Source organism: Tursiops truncatus, chromosome 8, assembly GCF_011762595.2.
Source record: "Tursiops truncatus isolate mTurTru1 chromosome 8, mTurTru1.mat.Y, whole genome shotgun sequence".
Classification (NCBI taxonomy): domain Eukaryota; kingdom Metazoa; phylum Chordata; class Mammalia; order Artiodactyla; family Delphinidae; genus Tursiops; species Tursiops truncatus.
In genome coordinates this window covers 60,970,122-60,989,184 of record NC_047041.1, presented here as the reverse complement: position 1 = coordinate 60,989,184, position 19,063 = coordinate 60,970,122, and the positions used below count along the sequence as shown (strand labels likewise).

Here is a 19,063-nt window from a genome sequence, read left to right as displayed (position 1 = left end):
GGGGTCAGATGCTTCCACAGCAGTCTTGGCAGGTAGAACCCAGCATTCTCGAGGCTACTGGAGATCAGATAGGCTCCTCTTTCTATCAGCCTGCCTTTGGCTCCATCATGGACCCCCCGTCATCTTCTTTTTTCCTAGAACAGAGGAAGCTTCCCAGAAGGTTTAGGTTCACATTCTAGGTGGAGGTCTCACACCATCATGAAACCGCAGTGACAGAGTGACCTTTCCTTCTCTTCTGTGTTGTGTGAATGTCCAGGCCTCCAGTGGCCTGTAAAATTTCTTCCATTCTCTCCCAGAGCTTTGTCCTCTCTATTAAGCTGGGTTTTTCGGCTGCTTCATCCCTCCAAATGTCCTGGAGTTTGTCTGATTGAAGCCAAAAGGGAACAGTGAGTGTTTGCATCCTGAGGGGTGAGGGGTGGCCTCTTGCATCAATGTTGGGCCCTTTAGGACTTTAGAATAAATGCTCAAAGACTGTCCACAGCTGGACGTGCTGGAAGTGAATGGAGGTGGGGGCTATGAATTAGAGCAGGGAGGAGACGATTTAACAGGAAGAAGCGTCTGCATCAAGGGCTGATGCCGAAATCAGAGGTGAGGTCCAAGCAGAGGTGTGGCGTGTCATTCAGGTGTCAGGGGTGGGGCGTGGAGGTGCACGGGATGACAAGGAGTGCGGCTCTGATCTGAGGGGTGCGGTGGCAAACTGCAGCGTATTGGGAGGAGGGGGGTTGTGCGGACAACCTGATCAAAGTTGACAACAGAATAAGAGCAGCCTCTGGCTGCTGCAAAAAGCCCAGCAGGATCCAGGTGGAGAAAGAGGCCCTTTCAAGACTGAGCAAGGTTGGAAGAGGGCTGAGCTGCTTCCAGGACACCGGAGAGTGCGGTACGTCTGCAGAGGAAACCTGGGGACTTGGAGATGCAGGAACTGAGGAGGCAGGAGATCGTCTGGGCCTCGTTCTGGCCGCTGTGGGAGGTGGTAAGGGGCGCTGCATAGATGCCGGGTGTCCTGCCTCGTATGGAGAGCAGCCTCAGGCTACTCTTAACCCCACCTGGGGAGTAACATCTGCTTCCACAGGCTACAGAGGTGAGATGGAGCCAGGCTGTGCCTGAAACGGGGAGGAACATCCTGTGTGCCCGGCGAGAAAAGCTGGGAGTAGACCAGGGCCATGTGGCTCCAGGTTAAAGGCCACACATCAGTCATCCCCTCTCTCCTCTCTCTTCCGTCTTGCCTTCCCTCTCGACCTCTACCACAGCCTATAAAAACGCTCACATTTCCTGCTTCCGAAAAAGAAAATCCTGCTCTCAAAATCCTTCACCCTTTTCTAGCAACTGGCCTGACCTACCTTCGCCTTTCAGCCAGGACACTGGAAGGAGTTGTCCGTATTCATTAACTCTAGTTCCTCGGGCCTTGTCTGTCTCCAGTCTGGACGCCCCGCGCCCGCCTGGCGACACCCCAGCTCTGCTGAGGATGCCCTGCTCAGGGGAAGGACACACACACAGACCAACGCTCAGGGGAAGGACACACACACAGACCAACACTCAGGGGGGCCAGCCGTGCCCTGTGCGCACAGGAGGGCTGAGGTGTTCTATCCTTCTCTAGATAGCTGAAGAATCTGAAGGGGGCAGAGGAGCAGTGTCTAGTGACGAGGAATGATTTCAAGATATCGCACGGTTTAATGTGCGGTTGATTTGAACAGATTCTGTCCCAGGCTGCTCGGTGACCTGACGTGGACCGTCTCCACGTGACCCTGCCTCCCGTGTCTCTCTCCGGTCCTCGTTCCCCCCTACTTCTTCCTTGTTCAGAGGACACCCATCTGTCTGAGTGCCCTTTATGACTGCTGCTCCAGAATTTTCTCTTTCGGTCCTCACTCTCAGCCTCGGCAGGGAGAGGGCTGTAATAGGAGAAGCCCGCCCGTCTGAATCCAGGCCCCCTCTCCCCTCAGTGGGATCACAGTGGAGTCTGAGACGCGGGCCAGCAGACAACACCTGCAACCTCCCTTAATTCAGGGACAGCTTCCCTCTGTAAAGCTTGGCGCTTCCTGACGTGCTCTTCCCCGAGGGATCTGGGACTTCAAATTCAGGCTAATTAGCCTTTTGTCAGCAGATTATGGGCATCAGCATTTTCATTTAAAGACCAGGTGAACCAATCTGCCTCCTTCCTGTGGCCGTGGGCCCAGAACAGAATCGGACTGGCTGCCAGCTCGGAGAAGGGTAGGAGCTAGAAGCGGCGCGTGCAGGCGTGTGTGCACGTCTGGGGTTAAAGTCACAATATACCTTCCAGAAGAGCATCTTTTGGAAGGTAACACGGGAACAGTAAGATTTGTCAAATTCTACTGCTTTGGGCACACAGTGAACCTCCTTAATCTCCCCTCTCTCCTGTCAGCTCCTTCTTCCCTGAGCCTTACCCCAAACACCCTGTCCCTCCTCCGCTGTTCTGCAGCTCAGTGGACGCCAGGACCCTCCATCTGGCCAACAGAGAGGCCTGGTCATCGTCCTGAGCTCCTCTCTCCCCTGATCTCTCAGAACCCTTTGCATGCTTTCCCACCCGTCCCCCCTACTTCTTCCCTCTTCAGGCCTGAACATAGCTCATCTTGACTACTCCAGCCCGTGCTCCTCCAGACGGTCAGTGTGATTCTGTTAAAACACACATTTGAGCATGCTCAGCTCTTCTCAAAAATTACCCCAAAGCTCCTTTACTGCCCCAGCAGAAGGTTCAAATTCCTTATCGTTTCCTTCCCTCTCTGGCCTTGTTTCCATCCTTGTTTCTGCGTACCCTGTGTTTCGGTCATCCTGAACTCCTTGGTGTCCCAGGCACCAGCCCTTCTTTTCCACCATGGCTTTGAAGTGTTCACCTTTCTCCTTGAGGTTCCTTTTCCTCTTTGCTCAATGGGAGGATTCCTACTCATTTTCTAGAGCCTGCCTTAGTGGGTCATCGTGTCTCTCTGGTCACCACCCTTCCCCAACGAGTGGTTGGGAACTTTCTTGCCTGTGCTCCCGTACAAATCCCCCACTGTCTCCCTGGAGGCGGGCCCTGCGTCCTCAGGACTTCAGACAGTACCTGGGACCCGGCAGGAGGGGGGAGTCAATGTGGAGCCAGGTACCTCGGGGAACTCTTTCACAGCAGCAACACACACATCCAACAAGAGTCACCACTCCTTCCTTTTGTGGCTTTACCCAACATTCTTCTTCAATTATAAACACACAGTTGGTGTCTCTGTGCTGTTTAAGCATTGTAGGCAAAGCGCAGCTCCAAACCAGAAGGTTAAGATATTTGTGATAGGGCTTCCCTGGTGGCGCAGTGGTTAAGAATCCACCTGCCAATGCAGGAGACATGGGTTCGAGCCCTGGTCCAGGAAGATCCCAGATGCTGCGGAGCCACTAAGCCCGTGCGCCACAACTACTGAGCCTGCGCTCTAGAGCCCGCAAGCCACAACTACTGAGCCCGCGTGCCGCAACTACTGAGCCTGCGCTCTAGAGCCCGCGTGCCACAACTGCTGAAGCCCACGTGCCTAGAGCCTGTGCTCCGCAATAAGAGAAGCCACTGCAGTGAGAAGCCCGCGCACCGCAACAAAGAGTAGTCCCTGCTCACCGCAACTAGAAAAAGCCCATGCACAGCAACGAGGACCCAACGCAGCCAAAAATAAATTTAAAAAAAAGCAAAATATACATATATATTTGTGATACAAATAATCTATTTGTGCTCATGCAAATGTGGCACATGCAGCTACCTACACAAAGAAGCTCAAACCAAGGCATGGTGTTGTTTCCTGACAAAGAGATGTGATGAAAAATCCAGAATTCTGGTCTTTTGGAGAAAACGCATTCTGGATGGCCCTAAAAATGCATGCTGGTTATGATTCCATACTTCCCTCTTAATACTCCCACATGGCATCAAAATTCCACTGGCCCTTCTAAAAGTACACGTCCTTTATTTCACTTTTGCAGAGTGTAGATCGTGACCCGTCATAGGTTTGTGAAATCAATTTCATGGTTGTGACCGGTATTCTTTTTTCTTAATGAAAAGGTTTTTTTCCTCCAAAATGCATCCCATGGATGTGTATTATTTCATGAAACTTTCGTTGCAGTTTTATATGTGTGCGTGTGTTGTGATGTGTAGAATGTCCTTCTTACTGTAAATCACAGCCAAGAGCATTCGAGGCACACTGCTCGATTCCACGTATAATCAAGGACTTAATGAAATACTGCGCTACACCCTACGTTCTAAGTCTCTGTGAAGCACTGGAAATCCCCAAAGCCAGAGAAATGACAAACCTGGAATACCTCCCAAAAGTGATCCTTATTTGAGCATGGAAATAGCATCATCAAAAATGAGTGACTGAAAAGTTGGGTGGAGTTATATATTTTCCCACTTATTCAATGAACAGTCAGGGAGCATCCTTCACTCCCAGATACTACGCTAGGAGCTTTCATACATGTTATATCATTTAATCACCGCATCAGGTATTTAAAAGCAGATACTAGCAGCCCCATTTTAGGGAGGAGGAAACTGATCCTCAGAGAGATTAGGTAATTTGCTCAAGCACAGCAGCTCTAGGAGCCAGAGCCGGCTGTCGGTTCCCCTCCCTTTAGACACGAATGCGGCACAACCGGGCTGGTCCACCAGGACGTTTAACTGGGTCACACCTTCCTCTTTGATTAAATGAATTTGTGCTCCTCAGTTTTTGTCTGCTTCGGACACAGTAGCTCTTGCATTTATCTGTTTTATACCTTCAGTTTCCAAATTAGATTTCGCTTCAGGAAAGAATTCAGGAAAAAAAACACCCAGACTCCAAAAACTGCACAGAGCTGTGTTAAGCAATTAATTTAAAGCTTTAGGTATGCTTCAGTTTGCTAAGAACCACCTTAAATTTGTACATCTGTAGATGCATGTGAACAGCAGATTACAAATAATCTTGAACCGTGTAGGACCTTCATGGACCCCCTAGTCTGGGAGTCAGACTCAGCAAGTTCTCATATTACAATCCAAATGCAAATCCACGTCAATCCTACTAAAGATTGCCTGGAGCTGTGAAGGTGAACTTGTCTCCTGCCGGCAAAATGGACTCTATTTAAACGTCTTCTATTTCCCTGCTGTCCTCACTCCTCTTCTCCCCCAACACCAAACTCCTTTCCCTATGGCTGGCTGCCCTCCACCACCTCTCTCTCTCCCCCAAATCTACCCTTCCTTCAGCTTCTTCAACCACATGGAGGGCCCCTTATACAACCTCCCACCCCACCCCACGCAGCAAGCACATCTCACTCAGAAAAACAGAGCCTTATAGAAACACAGGTCACCTGATGGTCTCTGAGCATGGAGAGGTGGTGATGGTGGAGGGGGCCCAGGCTTAACTTCTAAGCCCTCCTCTCTGGATGGGAATGGGTGAAGCTCTGAGTCTGGCCCAGATAGGTTTCTTCCTTCATAGCTCTGGTTCCCCATCATGCCCTGGCTCATGGAGTCCGCTTCTGGTCTTGACAGCTGACCCACGGATCTGCAGTTGCTCAAGGACGCTCCTGAAGTTCAGAGCCATCCACCTCAACTACAATGCAGGGCTCAGTGCTACTGCTATCATTAATTCTGTCCCTAGTTCCTACTACCAAGGAAGTCCAAACCCAGCAGAGCGGGTCCCCTGGGCTCCCATGAACTCAAACACAACCTGTAAAGACAGTGAAGGAAGCTACACTGGGCTGGGGGGCTTTAGAGAATTATTGGCTTGAAATGGTAAGAGGAACATCTTCTGGGCTGAGGAGTCCTCAAAGACTGCCACGTGCTTCAAAAGTCCTCTTCTTTCCTATTATTTCCGTTCTTGCTTTCAAGCATCTCATCTGGCGGCAGCAGCTGGATCTAAAAGCGATTCCCCTTGACAAAGTGCAGATTTCTCAAGGCCTTTGGTGCCGACTGACGTGCGACAGAAGCAGGACAAGAGGTGGAGAGGATGGAACACCATGTGTGACGGCTTAGACTGCCGGACGCATCAGCGCGACCCGAGGCGCTATCCCTGACTTCCCCTTGTTACCCTGAGAGCGTACCATTTCTCTTACTACTTCTTTCTCGGCAAGGACCCCTGGATTCCTATTCCTGATATAAGATTTAGTTCTAGGTGAGCCCACATTCACGTGGTACTCTGGTTTCATACTTGAAGAGCAATGGAAGGGTCACATTATTATTATTTTTTGGGGGGGGGTCACATTATTTTTAAGCAGTAGGATAGGAGCCATTAGCACTCATACTGGGAATGGACGCTCTGCAACTTTAAAGAATGTAAAAATTTTAATGCAAGATCAGATTGTCTCACCCCCAGCTACTCACCTCTGAAGACCATGTTGACTAGACCCCGCAGGCTGGAGAGGCGGAACTGCAGGCATGTGGCTGACCTGCCAGCCTTCAGGGTCCTGTGATAACAACCTTCCACAGCCAAGGGGCCTGGGCTCTCAAGGCATTCCTGGACCTCCTGTGCCGAAGTCAGTCCAATTCTCACACCCTCACCTCTCCACCAGGCTGACCCCCAGCCTGCCAACCTGAGATCCTGCTCGGATCCTACCTCAATCCTGAACGCTCGCTGTGAGGAGCTGTGCCATCACGCGCTGGAACACAGAAGCCCACCCTGAGCCCTGGCTGGCTCTTGGTTCACTGCGGCCACAGTCATTGTCACTGGGGGGCCCCACTCACTATCTTTGGGTGGAAGCTTCCAGAACTAGGACGCAAGCACCAGATGCTCAGCCTCAGTATCTTGACGACGGACTGTGTAGACCCCTCTGCAGCCAGGCCAATTCCTCCGTGCCCATCTCCCCCTCATGAATAGGTGCTGCCTGTTCCCGTTCAGCTCTGCTCCCCGGTGTGGGCCCGTGTCCAGTCAACAAGGAGGGAGATGCAGAAGAGCCCAAGAAAAAGCATTCTGTTTGTATCCACACCTCCATGTCCCCGTCAGAGACTTCACTAAGCGTTCGTAACAGGAAGACCCGGAATGTTTACATTACTTAATTTTCATCAACCTTAATCCCTTTGGATGGCATCTGCTGCCTTGATTGTTCTTATGACCTTTCTCTAGTAAACTGTTTCAACCTGGACACTGACTGTCAGTATGTACACTGTTTAAGGAGCTCCACTCAGATCCTGAGCTACGTAGGAAAAAAAAAATCGCACCTTTGTTTTCCTGCTCCTTTTCATTCTAAACAAATGAAATGCAGTACATGGTAGGAGAAAATCACGTGACGGATCCTCACTCTTCAGGAAACTGTGCCTTTTACAACCCAAGGGAGCCATCGTAAGATGGAGAGCTATCTGTGGGTCCTTCAAATCCACACAGCATTTGATTTTTCCTTTGGAAAAATAAGACATAAATGCAAAAGGAAAGCAGCTTTCCCCCTCACTTTATACAGTATTTGTGTCATTAAGAGCAGAGAGTCTCTCTTTTGGCCACAACTGTTTCAACACACAAGCTAATTAACCAAACATTGACAATTTGTTTCATTAGGAAAATTTTACTGAATGTCTGTCCTGTGCCACTTACTTTGGTAGACATTGGACATACCACAGTGAGCAAGACGGATGAGTTGATATCATGACATCTTTGGGGATGGTTCTCTTCACTGCAAGGGAACACCAGTTGGGACAGGGGTGGGTGTTCGCCTATGTCCCGGATATTTTCTGTTTAAAGTAACAGAAATCCTACCTTGTAGTGCTTACGTAACAAAGGAAATGTATGTGCTTACATATTCATAAGGGCCAGAGGTAACACTATGTTCAGGACAGGCTTGATCCAGCAACTCAACCATATGATCGAGGGTCTGAACTCTTTTTCTCTCTCTATTCTGCCACCTATGGGGTTGGCCTCACCCTAACCCTGCTTCCTCTAGAGGTCCAGAGGGCTACAGCTGTTCCTGTCGTGTATGCTTCTTTACTTATATCCAACAAGAAAGAGACAGCGGCTTTGTCCAAGCATTCACACCAAACGCTCTCTAATACTATCTGACTGAATCAGCTTAGATAGTACTAATCCCCATGGTTGGCTTGACTGGGTTAGCCCCGGACTAGGTCTTAGTTCCATTACTGGAGCCAAGGATGGAGCCAGGCTCCTTAGAATCCCCAAGGAGAAGTCATGGCCATCAGAAGGACATCCTGCTGTCTGTGTGGGTACCCACAGCACTAGGCAGGCTCCTTGTCAGCCCTCGTTCTGCTTTTTGTTCTTGGGGTGTGCGAACTAAAGCCATCTACCCCAACACAGCCATGTGTCTATAGGATGCACTCCACGTTAACTTGCCTTTACTATTCTATTGGCTTCATTAACATTAACTTTACTATTCCCAGAGACTCTGGCCAAGACAGATGAAAGTTGCAGACAACATTATTGCTCATTACTGGGACTTTCCAGAAAACCAGCAACTCTTCCTTAGAAAGTATCAACAGATGGTTTATACCCCAAAACTCTTTGAATCCTGGTCTCAAAATTCTCACCTTGCTGTGTCCACCTGAACTATTACATCATGATCTTTACCCAACCCTAACCAAGCTTCCCCATCCCCTGAATCATCCCCCATGCCACACTGAAAGGCCCACCTTAAACCATACTTGAAAGTATCGATCAGACCCTGCCTTTCCCCTTCAATTACCAGGTAAGCAGTAAACTCAGCTTTGTCTTTTCAATAGGTTGTTCTGCTGACATTTGGCAGACAGCGTTCAACAGGCACATCCTCTGAAAGACGCATTTCCAGGAGCAGCGGCCTTCTAGACATTCTGTCCTTTGCCATTAACGATGGAAAAATGTTGCCTGCCACATCAGTGAACAAAGGATGTTGGGGAATTCCCTGGCGGTCCAGTGGTTAGGTCTCCCTTTCATTGCAGTGGTCTGGGTTCAATCTCTGGTCGGGGAACTGAGATTCTGCAAGCCACGTGGCGTGGCCGAAAACCAAAACCAACCTTCCCCACCCCCCAGCAAAAAGACCACAAAGGATGTTGCAGCCATCAAGCCTTCCCATTACAGCCTCCCCGACGCAGGATGCCCCCCAGCAAACCATCCCCGACAGTGCACCCTGAGGAGACTCAGGATGAGAAAGCACACGATACTGGCCCCAGATAGCTGAGGTGCACATCAAAGGAACGATTTCAGTGAGCCCAGACTCTTGCATCTTCCCTCACACAGAAAAGCGCTAACTTCCTTAACTTGAGATGTTTGGTTTTCTTTAACTAACAGTAATCTTGATGTTCCGACTACCTGGTCTTTGTTGCAAAAACTTCTATGTATCCTGGTTCCTCCCCTGTCTCTTTGGAGCAGTCCCTCAGAGCTGTCAGAGAGGCTGCGTCCTGGGCTGAAGCTCTCAGTTTTGTGAGACTATTAAAACATAACTCTCAACTTCTAGGTTGTGCATTTTTTTTCAGTTGACACCAGGATGCTCCACCCTTGCCTTGGCCCCCTAACCCAGGAAGTCCTCTCCTCCCCACAGATAATCACGAGGGAGTGCGGCTCTTTCAGAGGTTGGCATAAGCCATTCTAGTTCATTTCATCCACGGGGGGAAGAACTGGCCCATCAGCCCACAGTATTAGCAGTCACACCGGAATGCCATTCCTGGAGATGAGACTGCTGAAGGCCCAAGCCCACTGTTAGCCACTTTCTTATTTAATGACTATTCAAGTGCGCCGCAGGAACGCTCCAGGGCAGTGACTGCTGGGGCAGGTCATTTGTGAGAGAGGAGAGTCAAGATGCAGTTGACTTTCTGTTTGAGCAGCAACGTTATTTTCCAACACATTGTTATTATCTTTTATACCTCTAGTGTTTACCTTAATGCTTCCGCAGTTTGTATGACTGCTATTTCTACAGACACCTGGAAGAGTTACCGGTTTTGTACCCCAGTTGAAGATGAGAAAACGCTTAGCATCCTTTTTTTTTTTTTTCCTAAACCAGATAATTCTACACAAGAAGGAGGACTTGTTTGGGAAATACTGAATGCTCTTGGCTTTGTTTGCTGACCATGCCCTCCACCAGCTGGAAACACAACGCCCCATTAACACTGACCGTGCCTACTGGTCCCAACTGCATTCTGGTCACTTACATCAACTGGCACAGATTCTAAGAGGTTTGTTACATGTTTTTCAGATCCCCAACATGTAGCACACTTCTTTGTTCTTTGCATTCAGGTGTGCTTCAGTGGCCCTGCTGGTGTTTATGGATATTGGCATACTAAATCCCCCAATGAAAATAGTTTATTTTTTGAAAAAATATAATCTCAATGCTAAGTCCTTTATTTTGTCCAAAAGATGCATTCCCTCTATTTTTCTCTTTTTTATCTTCACAGGTAGGGGAAGTGAATCATTACCTGACATAAAATTGCTGCTAAAATGTTTCCCTGGTGAGAAAAGCCAACCTGTGGGCTAATGTCCTTGTCACCCCTCCTGATCTGTTCTCATTCAGGGTACAGCAGTCTGCCGTTCACCGCAGGGATGTCTGTGGTTTCTGCTTCCTCCGTCTCTTATGAAAGAAAATACTGAAGCACTCTAGAACCTGGACACGCATATCATCAGCATGAGGGGGACCTTCATGATTTACTAAGGTGCTTAAGTTATTGTTCTGAATATTTCTCAAGTGCACTCGAAATGCAAAGCCACTACCATCAGAGGGCAGTTCATGGGAACCAAGGGGCGAAATGGTCTCTTCTCACGTCCTTCTCCTAAATGGAGAAAAGGTGATCAAAGCTTGGAGCTTAATAAGGACCATCTCCATTTGAAGAGCCTAATGTAAACTTAGTCTTGATACCTTTTTTTTTTTTTTTTTAGTCTTGATAACTTTTACATCTTGCTGCGAACTGACTTCTCCTTTGGACTCCTCTGACTGGGAAACTGTGGGACTTTAGAACTAGAGGAACCCAACTGCTTTCCTTATGTGTCTCCTTCATTCATTCTTTCATTCATTCCTCAAATACTAATTTAATACCTGTGTAACAGGGACAGTATTTCCATTCTCCGTAAATCATGCCGTCCCATGCAAAGGAATCAATGTTATATGTTCCTACAAACGGAGGGCAAATAACGTGATGAGCAGATAGGTCAATTACCAGATAGTCCCTACAGAAACAAAAGTCTCCAAAGCCAGGCCTGTCAAGAGAAAAGAGACACATCGAAATCCCAAATGTTCCCTCTACTCATTGAGAGGAAACCTTGGAGATCTGAACCTAAGTCATAGTATAAAGGAAATCATGCTCTGATACAAAGGAAGGTTCCACCAGCCGGAAAGAGGATGTAGAGAGCCTTTGGTAGGGAGATGGGGGGCGGGGCTTGATGTGAGGTCCTGGCTTCACCGCTCAGGCTTGAAGTCTCGAGTTTCAGGTGGGTCGAGGAGGAAGGTGAAGGCAGAAATGGCCCCTGTGCCAACATGGGGCTAGAGGAACAGGTAGAAATGGCCACGTAACTTTATGGGCATGAAGAGGGTGCCTGTAATGGCGCTGAGTCTCCTGCAGCTCCTGTGTGTCCCTGAATGCTTGGAAGACGTGGAAAGGAGGTGACAAGATTGGCCGACAAAGTTTTTTTTGGGGGGGGGGTGTCCAGTAAGTGAGAAAGTGACCTGTACCAAGGGCTGCAAAGAAAACCTCTCAGGCGAGAGGTGTGCCAAGGCCTCAGAGATCTGCAGGGCAGTCAAGAGGCACAGTGTGGCCTGGTCAGCCTCGAGGGGGTCTCAGCAGCACACGTAGTGACGACGTCACCTGATGGCTAAAGACAAGCTGGACAACACGCCTGGTCAGATGCAAGCACACAGATCTCCCCTTGTCACCAGGACCTTTGTGCTTCTCTCGCCTAGGCGCCAGCTTGGGAAGGAGGAAGGGGACAGGAGGCAGGTTGCAACTCCCTTGGGCTTTCCCACCCTGTGCCTAGTGCCTGCTTTTTTCTTTCTGGTTTCAGTTTCCTTCTTTGCTGGTCTAGCCCTCACCAGGACCCCAGGCCTACACACACTCAAACTCCCTGATGGGAACCTGATCCAGGTTCAGTTCCAGTCAACCCCTCCTCTTTCTGGGGAATCACTCCTCTTTCCTAACTCTGCTGTGAATAGCAGTTGGCCCAGAGTAATAAAGCTTTTGACGCCCTCACTTCAAAATCTTCTGGGAAGCAGAAGATTGGGGTCACTTGTGTCCATTTCCCTGTCCTGCCGGGGGGACACTTCTCAGCAAGTCTCCTCTCAACACTCCTGCTGGAGTGGGACCAGGTCACATTTCCATGACCCCTGACCTCTGGCAAACTGGACCAGGGGTGGACACTTAACCCAACCTGGGTAATCTTGGGAATGTGTGGACTTTGAAGACTCCAGGGAGGCCCTGGTGGGCACTTGATGGATAATATCTAGTGCTTGATTAAAGGGCCTGCTAGAGTAACTCCCGGTCGAGTCTGGGTGATGACATTTGCCTTAGCTATACAGCTCTAAATCTATACCCTTAAGGCGGCAGAGGCTGGAAGTTTCTGCCAGGGTGTACTGTACCACACCTGCCCCTAGTTATGCTGGGAACTGCATAACCCTGAGTTGCAGGGGGCTTCCAGCTCTTTGAGGTGGCCCTGCAGACTGTCAGACTAACCAGGTGCACAGAGAAAATGCTGAGCTTGGAGACAGGAAGATTTGTTCACACCTGAGCACCCTTGAGCAGGACTTTGGGGTTTAGAATCTTACATCTGTCAATCAGGGGAATGCTGCGGACCTTCACTGTGTATTCTGATTGGACTCTATCCCTTATAGAAAAGTAAAAACTGACTTAACCCAATGGTGTCTGTGGTCTTCCCACCAAATCAAGTTTACCACTGGCTAATCCAGAGGTCAGGCAGCACTTCACACGGAAGTGAAGAAAGCCTGGAACTATTTCTATTATTGTCCCTGGAGCTGCATGGTGTGGGCCAGCTCCACGTGCAGGGGTGGGAAAGGTGCCGGGATGCGGCCAGGCCAGCACCATCTTCTCTTGGATATATGGAGGAGAGGGCTGTGGGAGCTCTGTCAGAGCTCTGTCATCCCCTGAGGCTCCGTGGAGGGGATGCTCCTGTCCCCAGGGCCCAGGCAGCCCACCGAGGGAGTTTACACGGCTTCCCAAGCCTCTGACATCATGGAGAGAAAAGGGAGCGGCACTGGCTGACCTTTGAGTGTGCAGTGAAGCCATCCAGATTCTCTGCGAGAGAAATGGATTTCTGAACTCATTGGCTTTGAAGACTCCATCTGCCACCTGCTCTGGCAAGGTCAGGGGGTGTTGGATGCAGCCCCAAGCAGGCTGCCAGATCTCTGCAGGGCTCAGGGTTCAGTCCTGACCTGGTCCCTCAGCCCCCGGGAGCGAAGAGCTTCTGCCAGGCCAGCCTCCCTTCGTACTAAATCCTAACCACCCCAGATCTTCTCTCTTCTCTTTCTCTCTCATTCATTCTTACACAAATGCTTATGTATACACACACACACACACACACACACACATCCAGAGAAGTGCAACTTAATTGCTGTTTTTGTTTTACAGCAGAAAATTGAACGGTTCTTAGTGTATCAGCAACTTATCTTTAAGGCCAAGGAAGACAGGAGAAAGAACAGAACCGAGATACGTGTGTCTATATCCAGTCAAGTCACAAATGACCCCTTCTCCCAGTGGGAGGTCATGGCTCACCAGCATGTGGGGTGTGGGGTACGCCCAACCTTCCTTTTTCCCTCCGTGACCAACATTATCATGCTTCTTTGTGCGACAGTCCCATGAGGACACACAGCAATCCCTCAGAATGTGGGACATACACAGTAATGGTCATAACTGGGAATTTTACTGAGCATTTACTGGGTGCCAGCCATGGTGCTTCACATCCATTAGATTCTTTAATCCTCACAATCACCCTTGTGGGACAGGCACTATTACAGCCACTTTACAGAGGAGAAAAACTGAGATTCAGCAAGGGAAAAACAAGCAACTGAGCGGCAGCACAGGGATTTGAACCTAGGTCCATCCACGTCAAAACCGCTCTGCCCACGGCCTCCTCCATCCTGACAGCTGTCAGCAAAGCACAGCTTTTCATCTGACACTGCTTTTCATCTCATCCGGTACCCCTGCCCCAATTCCGCTCATAACATGTTTATTCTTTTTTTTTTTTTTTTTTTTTTTTTTTGCGGTACGCGGACCTCTCACTGTTGTGGCCTCTCCTGTTGCAGAGCACTGGCTCTGGACTCGCAGGCTCAGCGGGCATGGCTCACGGGCCCAGCCGCTCTGCGGCATGTGGGATCTTCCCGGACCGGGGCACGAACCCACGTCCCCTGCATCGGCAGGCAGACTCTCAGCCACTGCGCCACCAGGGAAGCCCACATGTTTATTCTTAAAAGGGAAAGTATGGCTTCTCCTCTCAGGATGGATCCGAAGTCCCAGGCATGTACTTCAAAGACACATGAAGCAACAGGGCAGGAAAAGCCTTCCTTGGTTTGCCTTTCATATAAGGGACATTTCATTTCCTTAGTTCTGCTGCAACCATTGAGAAAAGGCCACTGAATTCGCCGAAGTAATTCTAGCTGCTGTAACAAATGACCCCCAAGTTTCAGTGGTTTAACTCTAAAAACACGTATCTCTCACAAAACTGTCCAACACCGATTTGCAGTAAGCCAAGTGCTCAGGGTTTAAGGCATGGCTCCCGGGCAGCCAGTCAGAGGGTGCTTCCTCCTGGGCAGTGAGGGCAGCCTCCCAGGCCCGCTTTCCACACGTTCCCTCCTGTAAGGTGCACGCGCCGTGCTCGGGGCCCTGTGTTCACAGCCCCATCCACAGTCACTCCCTGGCAAGGTCACTGAGACAGAAGTGCTTGTGCACACAATCAGGGCTCCTGTCTCAGCCCCACGCCACACCCCTGATCCTCACTCCTTTCCCATTTCCTGTGTCCCGAGAGGCACAGAGCCCTGACAGTCTTTGACACTTCAGGTTACAAATAAGAATGAAAGTCGGCAGTGACTCTGTAAGGGCGCAAAAAGCCTATCACAAGTGCTCTAACTGCCCCTGCTAGTGACGGGCTCTGGCAGTCCACAGATAGACTCCTCTGAGAATTCCACCAGGAACTGAAGAAGTGATGTGCACTGTAGCTAGCACCAGTCCCCCGCACTGTGAGGTGGTTCACAGGTTCTATGGTCTCCCGTACGGATTAATTTTGAGCCCAGGAAACAGTCTTCACTTCTACGGCCCAAGGACAGAGGTGTCCTCAAGGACCTGCAAATTAGGAGGGCCCTAGGCTCTCCTTGAGAGACCCTGTCCTGTTCCTCCCCTCCGGCAGGGTCTCCAACAAAGAAAGACTGTCCCTTCATCCCCTGGGGCCCTCCTGCCTCTCTATGGCTGCCCTACATGTTTACTTAGACTCTCCTGACGGGCCAGGGCAGCAGAATCCACACTGGCTGAGGCTCTGGTCTTGGCCTCTCAGGATGGCTTTGCAGGGAACAGAGCTGCCTGCTCTGGGAGAGTGAGAGGAAGCTCTCTGCCTGGAACCCACGCTCTCTGGTGTCCCTGTTCCCAGGGGCTCAGGTTCTCTTCGTTTCCCAAGAGCAGGAGGGACTAATTCTTCATGGACAAGCTCATCCAAGCATGACACTTGCTTCCTGGGTGCCCCTGTAGCACCTCATGTAGATGATAACGCTTATGACTGTGCACCTCAGTGATCAGTTTCCATGCCATCCTCTCTCTTATGGTCTATAAGCTCTTCAAGGAGAGGAAAGGTTTCTTACATCTATATTTTCTCTATCTAATATGGCATTTGCCCCACAGAAATGTCACTTAGAGAATGCAATTTATTTCTGAGAGAATGAGTTAGTAAATAAAAAAGAGGGTGAGTCACTGAGTAAGGATGAATGGGGGAAGAATAAATGAGAAGGAAAGGATGGGGGAGTGAGTGAATGAATGAGGGTGGGAGGCAGAACCACGGTCCACTGCCTCCAAGTATCCACTCTCTTCTTCTACCTTGCAACGAGAATCCTGCTTTTTCAGTTGGGCACATTGCCACCGACAAAAAGAATACACTTCCTACCCTCCCTTGCAACCATACATGTCTGTATGACTAAGTTCTGTGACTAATTTAAATGGAAGTAGCAGTGTTGCATAAGACATCAAGGAAAACCCTTTAAAAAGGAATGTGTATGCTTTTGGCTCTTGTCTTCACCTTTCTATGGCCTGGGAGATATGTGATGGTTGGCGCTTAGCAGCCATGTTGCTCAATGAGGTGACCTCAAAAAAACCAACCAAACAAAAAAAAAACACCTCACACTGGGACAGGGAAGCAGAAAGACAGAAGTCTAGATCTCTGTCAGCCACAGAGCCACTTTAACAGCCTAGACAACCTTCCTAGACAACCTTCCTCTGGACCTTTTTTATGTAAGAGAGAAATAAATTTCCATTTCACTTGTTATTTTGTGGTTTGTTGACTTGGGGGTTTTTATCATATACAGTTGATACTAACCAGTTTGCCCAGAATCACAGGTTCATGCTACGGCCAGTCTCAGAATCCATGCTTCCTCTCTCCCGGTCTCAAGTTTTTTCTGATGCTAGCTGTAAGTCACTCTATGACGGCCTGGACCTCCACACTCACTCAGATCCTGCAGGTGTCCTCCAAATGTCAACCCAAAGCCATAACATGAAATAAGAGGATCTTGATCTTTTTTGAAAACAATCAAAGTAACAGATGATCCCTGATCAATGTTCAAAACATACCAGACTGGCAGGGAGCACAGACTCAATCTCAGATTGAATGCAATACCCAGCAAGCGGTCCCAGGAAATGCAACCAGGGAAACACATCGATGACCATAGACCCTGGTACACTCACATTTTTGGTGGCTCCTGCATTTCAACAGTGAAGCATTTATTCCTCTGCAAAGAGGAGCACGTGGGAGTAGGGTCTTACCTCCACCAGGGAATGCCAGTGTGCAATGGGCTTGCGCGGATACGACAACATCTCACTCCAGTGGTCTCTGCCCAGCCTCTCGGCTTCGTTGCCTACTTGACACACGCCGATGATCTCATTGTGACCTACACTGTGAAAACGGTGCACAATAGTTTTTTCCTGAAATTTTGGTATGTAAGAGCAGCAACTACTCAGTTAAACTGACAGAGGAATTAGGGAAGGGGTGGTCCTTTTCATTCCCTAATTTAAAACTACAGGCCAAGCTTAATAGCCACTAAGACTCGGGTTACAATATTTCACTCGGGGCACAGAAAGGAAGACCAGAATCTGGCCCTCACACGGCTCAGCTGTTGGAACACTGGTGTGGCTTAGCTTGTTCCCAAGAACCTGTGTTGGAAGAACTCCCTGCTGCATGCAAAGGCTGTCACCTCTGGTTCTGGAACAAGATTGACCTCAGGCCTCCAAATCCATGTAATGAAAAGGGGGCCATCTGAAAAGAGTTTCTTGCACTAATGGCTGCTTCATTCCTGCAAGAGGGAACCAAGTATGGGTAAGGGAGAAGCTCTGAGTCTGTCAGCTGTAGCCTTGAGCTCACAAAGGGGGCAGAATGGAGGAGGCTCCTGGATCATCTTGCAACCCCTCTCTTTAGAGAACATGTTGTCTTTTTGTACTCTTCCCTCCTTCCTTGCAAGCCCAGCTTTGCTTCTTTGACCCAACTTGAGTTCCCTACTGCAGAAATACTCAGCTCCATTAATACTTAGCTAGTATTTCTGAAACATCCCTGGGTAGATCTCTGCCTTGGACCATTTCTTTTTTCCTTAACGGTTTTTGGTTAGAAGTCCTTTGCATATATCCAGAATGACATGGCCCATCCTTTAACTCTCTGGGATCCAAATTCATAGACTTCTTCTCTTTCTTTTTCCTTCCTACAAGGATGAGGGATTTTTCTCCTATTTGTGTATAGGGAGCAAGGGGGAGACAAGGGTGGGGAAGCAGTGTGAAGGATATTGGATTCTATGCTCATTAAAATCAGTTGCATGCAGAAGCCCCATGAATTCTGCCATGGATTTTTCCAGGCCAGATTCATGAGTTTACTGAGAATTAAATTGAAGCAGAGCTCACATAATCAGATTTGTCGATGCGGGAAACTTGGCAATAGCTTGAAAAATACTGGCCCAGCCTTCCACGGCTGGTGGGCAATGTCCCCTCCTGTGGCCCGACACTATTTGTGTTGTGTGTCGTCCAGAGGAGACAAGATGAGGTCTACTGCCCAGCGTGGGCTATCACACCCATGGGCAGCTGAGCCAACCCACGTGCCCCCTGGGTTGCAAGACGATTATGCTTCACCCAGGCATCTCTGGAAAGAGTGTTCAGGGCATTGAGGCTGCCTTACTGACATTTCAGGGGTCTGTGGGAAAATTTTCAGCTGCAAATAATACTGTAAGATATTAGAAGTCAGACTTTTTTTTGTTTTTTTTATAATTGTGCCCAGACCATGTGGGAGGTTTCCAATTAAAAACAGACTTTGCATTTCAGTCTAATGACTAGTTTAACATGTATAATTCCCTGTTGGTACTTCCTTTGCATATTAAAATGACTGTTTTTCAAATCTGTCCTTTAAATACACAATTGGCTACAATGCAGGCTATAAATATCTCTTCTGTGCTGTATTAATTAGAAAGTCGAGCATCTTATACATTTTAATGTACCCTGTCATCCATACTGACTCTAGCATTTTCAAGAGAACATTTCTGTGTTTGCTTTCAGACTTACGTGGATAGAAACGATCTTTATTAAACACATAGGGAGAAGAAAAAAAAAAAAGAACAAAATTATGTATTTAGAAATGTTGATGGTCTGGCTAAGGTAATCATTCTGCTGTTTTGAGTGGAATCTTTCTGATAAAGGCCAGGTAGGATTGCCAGAGAGAAGATTATGATCTGTGGGGTCACAGTTCTCTAAGGTGAGATTCTGAGGGGTGTACAGGGATGGAGAGGGGAAGAAGTAGAGGAGGGAGGAGAATGGAGGAGGAGAAAGAAAGAAGAAATGGGAGAGCTTAGAGGCACTTTGGTAATCTGACTCTACCCCATTGCTTGTAAAATGGTGACTCCTTGTCAATCAGCTCTCAGAGTCTCACCTGACCCTCCTCCTGTGGCTGCACTAAGACACCAGCTAAGAGTCCACAGCTGGCACCCCCGGGCCCCAACCCTGGGCATAGTG

General features: G+C 48.9%; 1 protein-coding gene across 1 annotated transcript in view; it reads right to left on the bottom strand.

Annotated features, from left to right (window-relative positions):
* The window catches only part of LOC101334013 (olfactomedin-like protein 1), a 386,099-nt gene that overhangs the window by 225,806 nt on the left and 141,230 nt on the right, over positions 1–19,063 (bottom strand). The window contains exon 8 of the mRNA XM_073807906.1: positions 16,844–16,973. Within this exon, the coding sequence (XP_073664007.1) occupies positions 16,844–16,973 (130 nt within the window). The remainder of the gene's footprint in view (positions 1–16,843; positions 16,974–19,063) is intronic.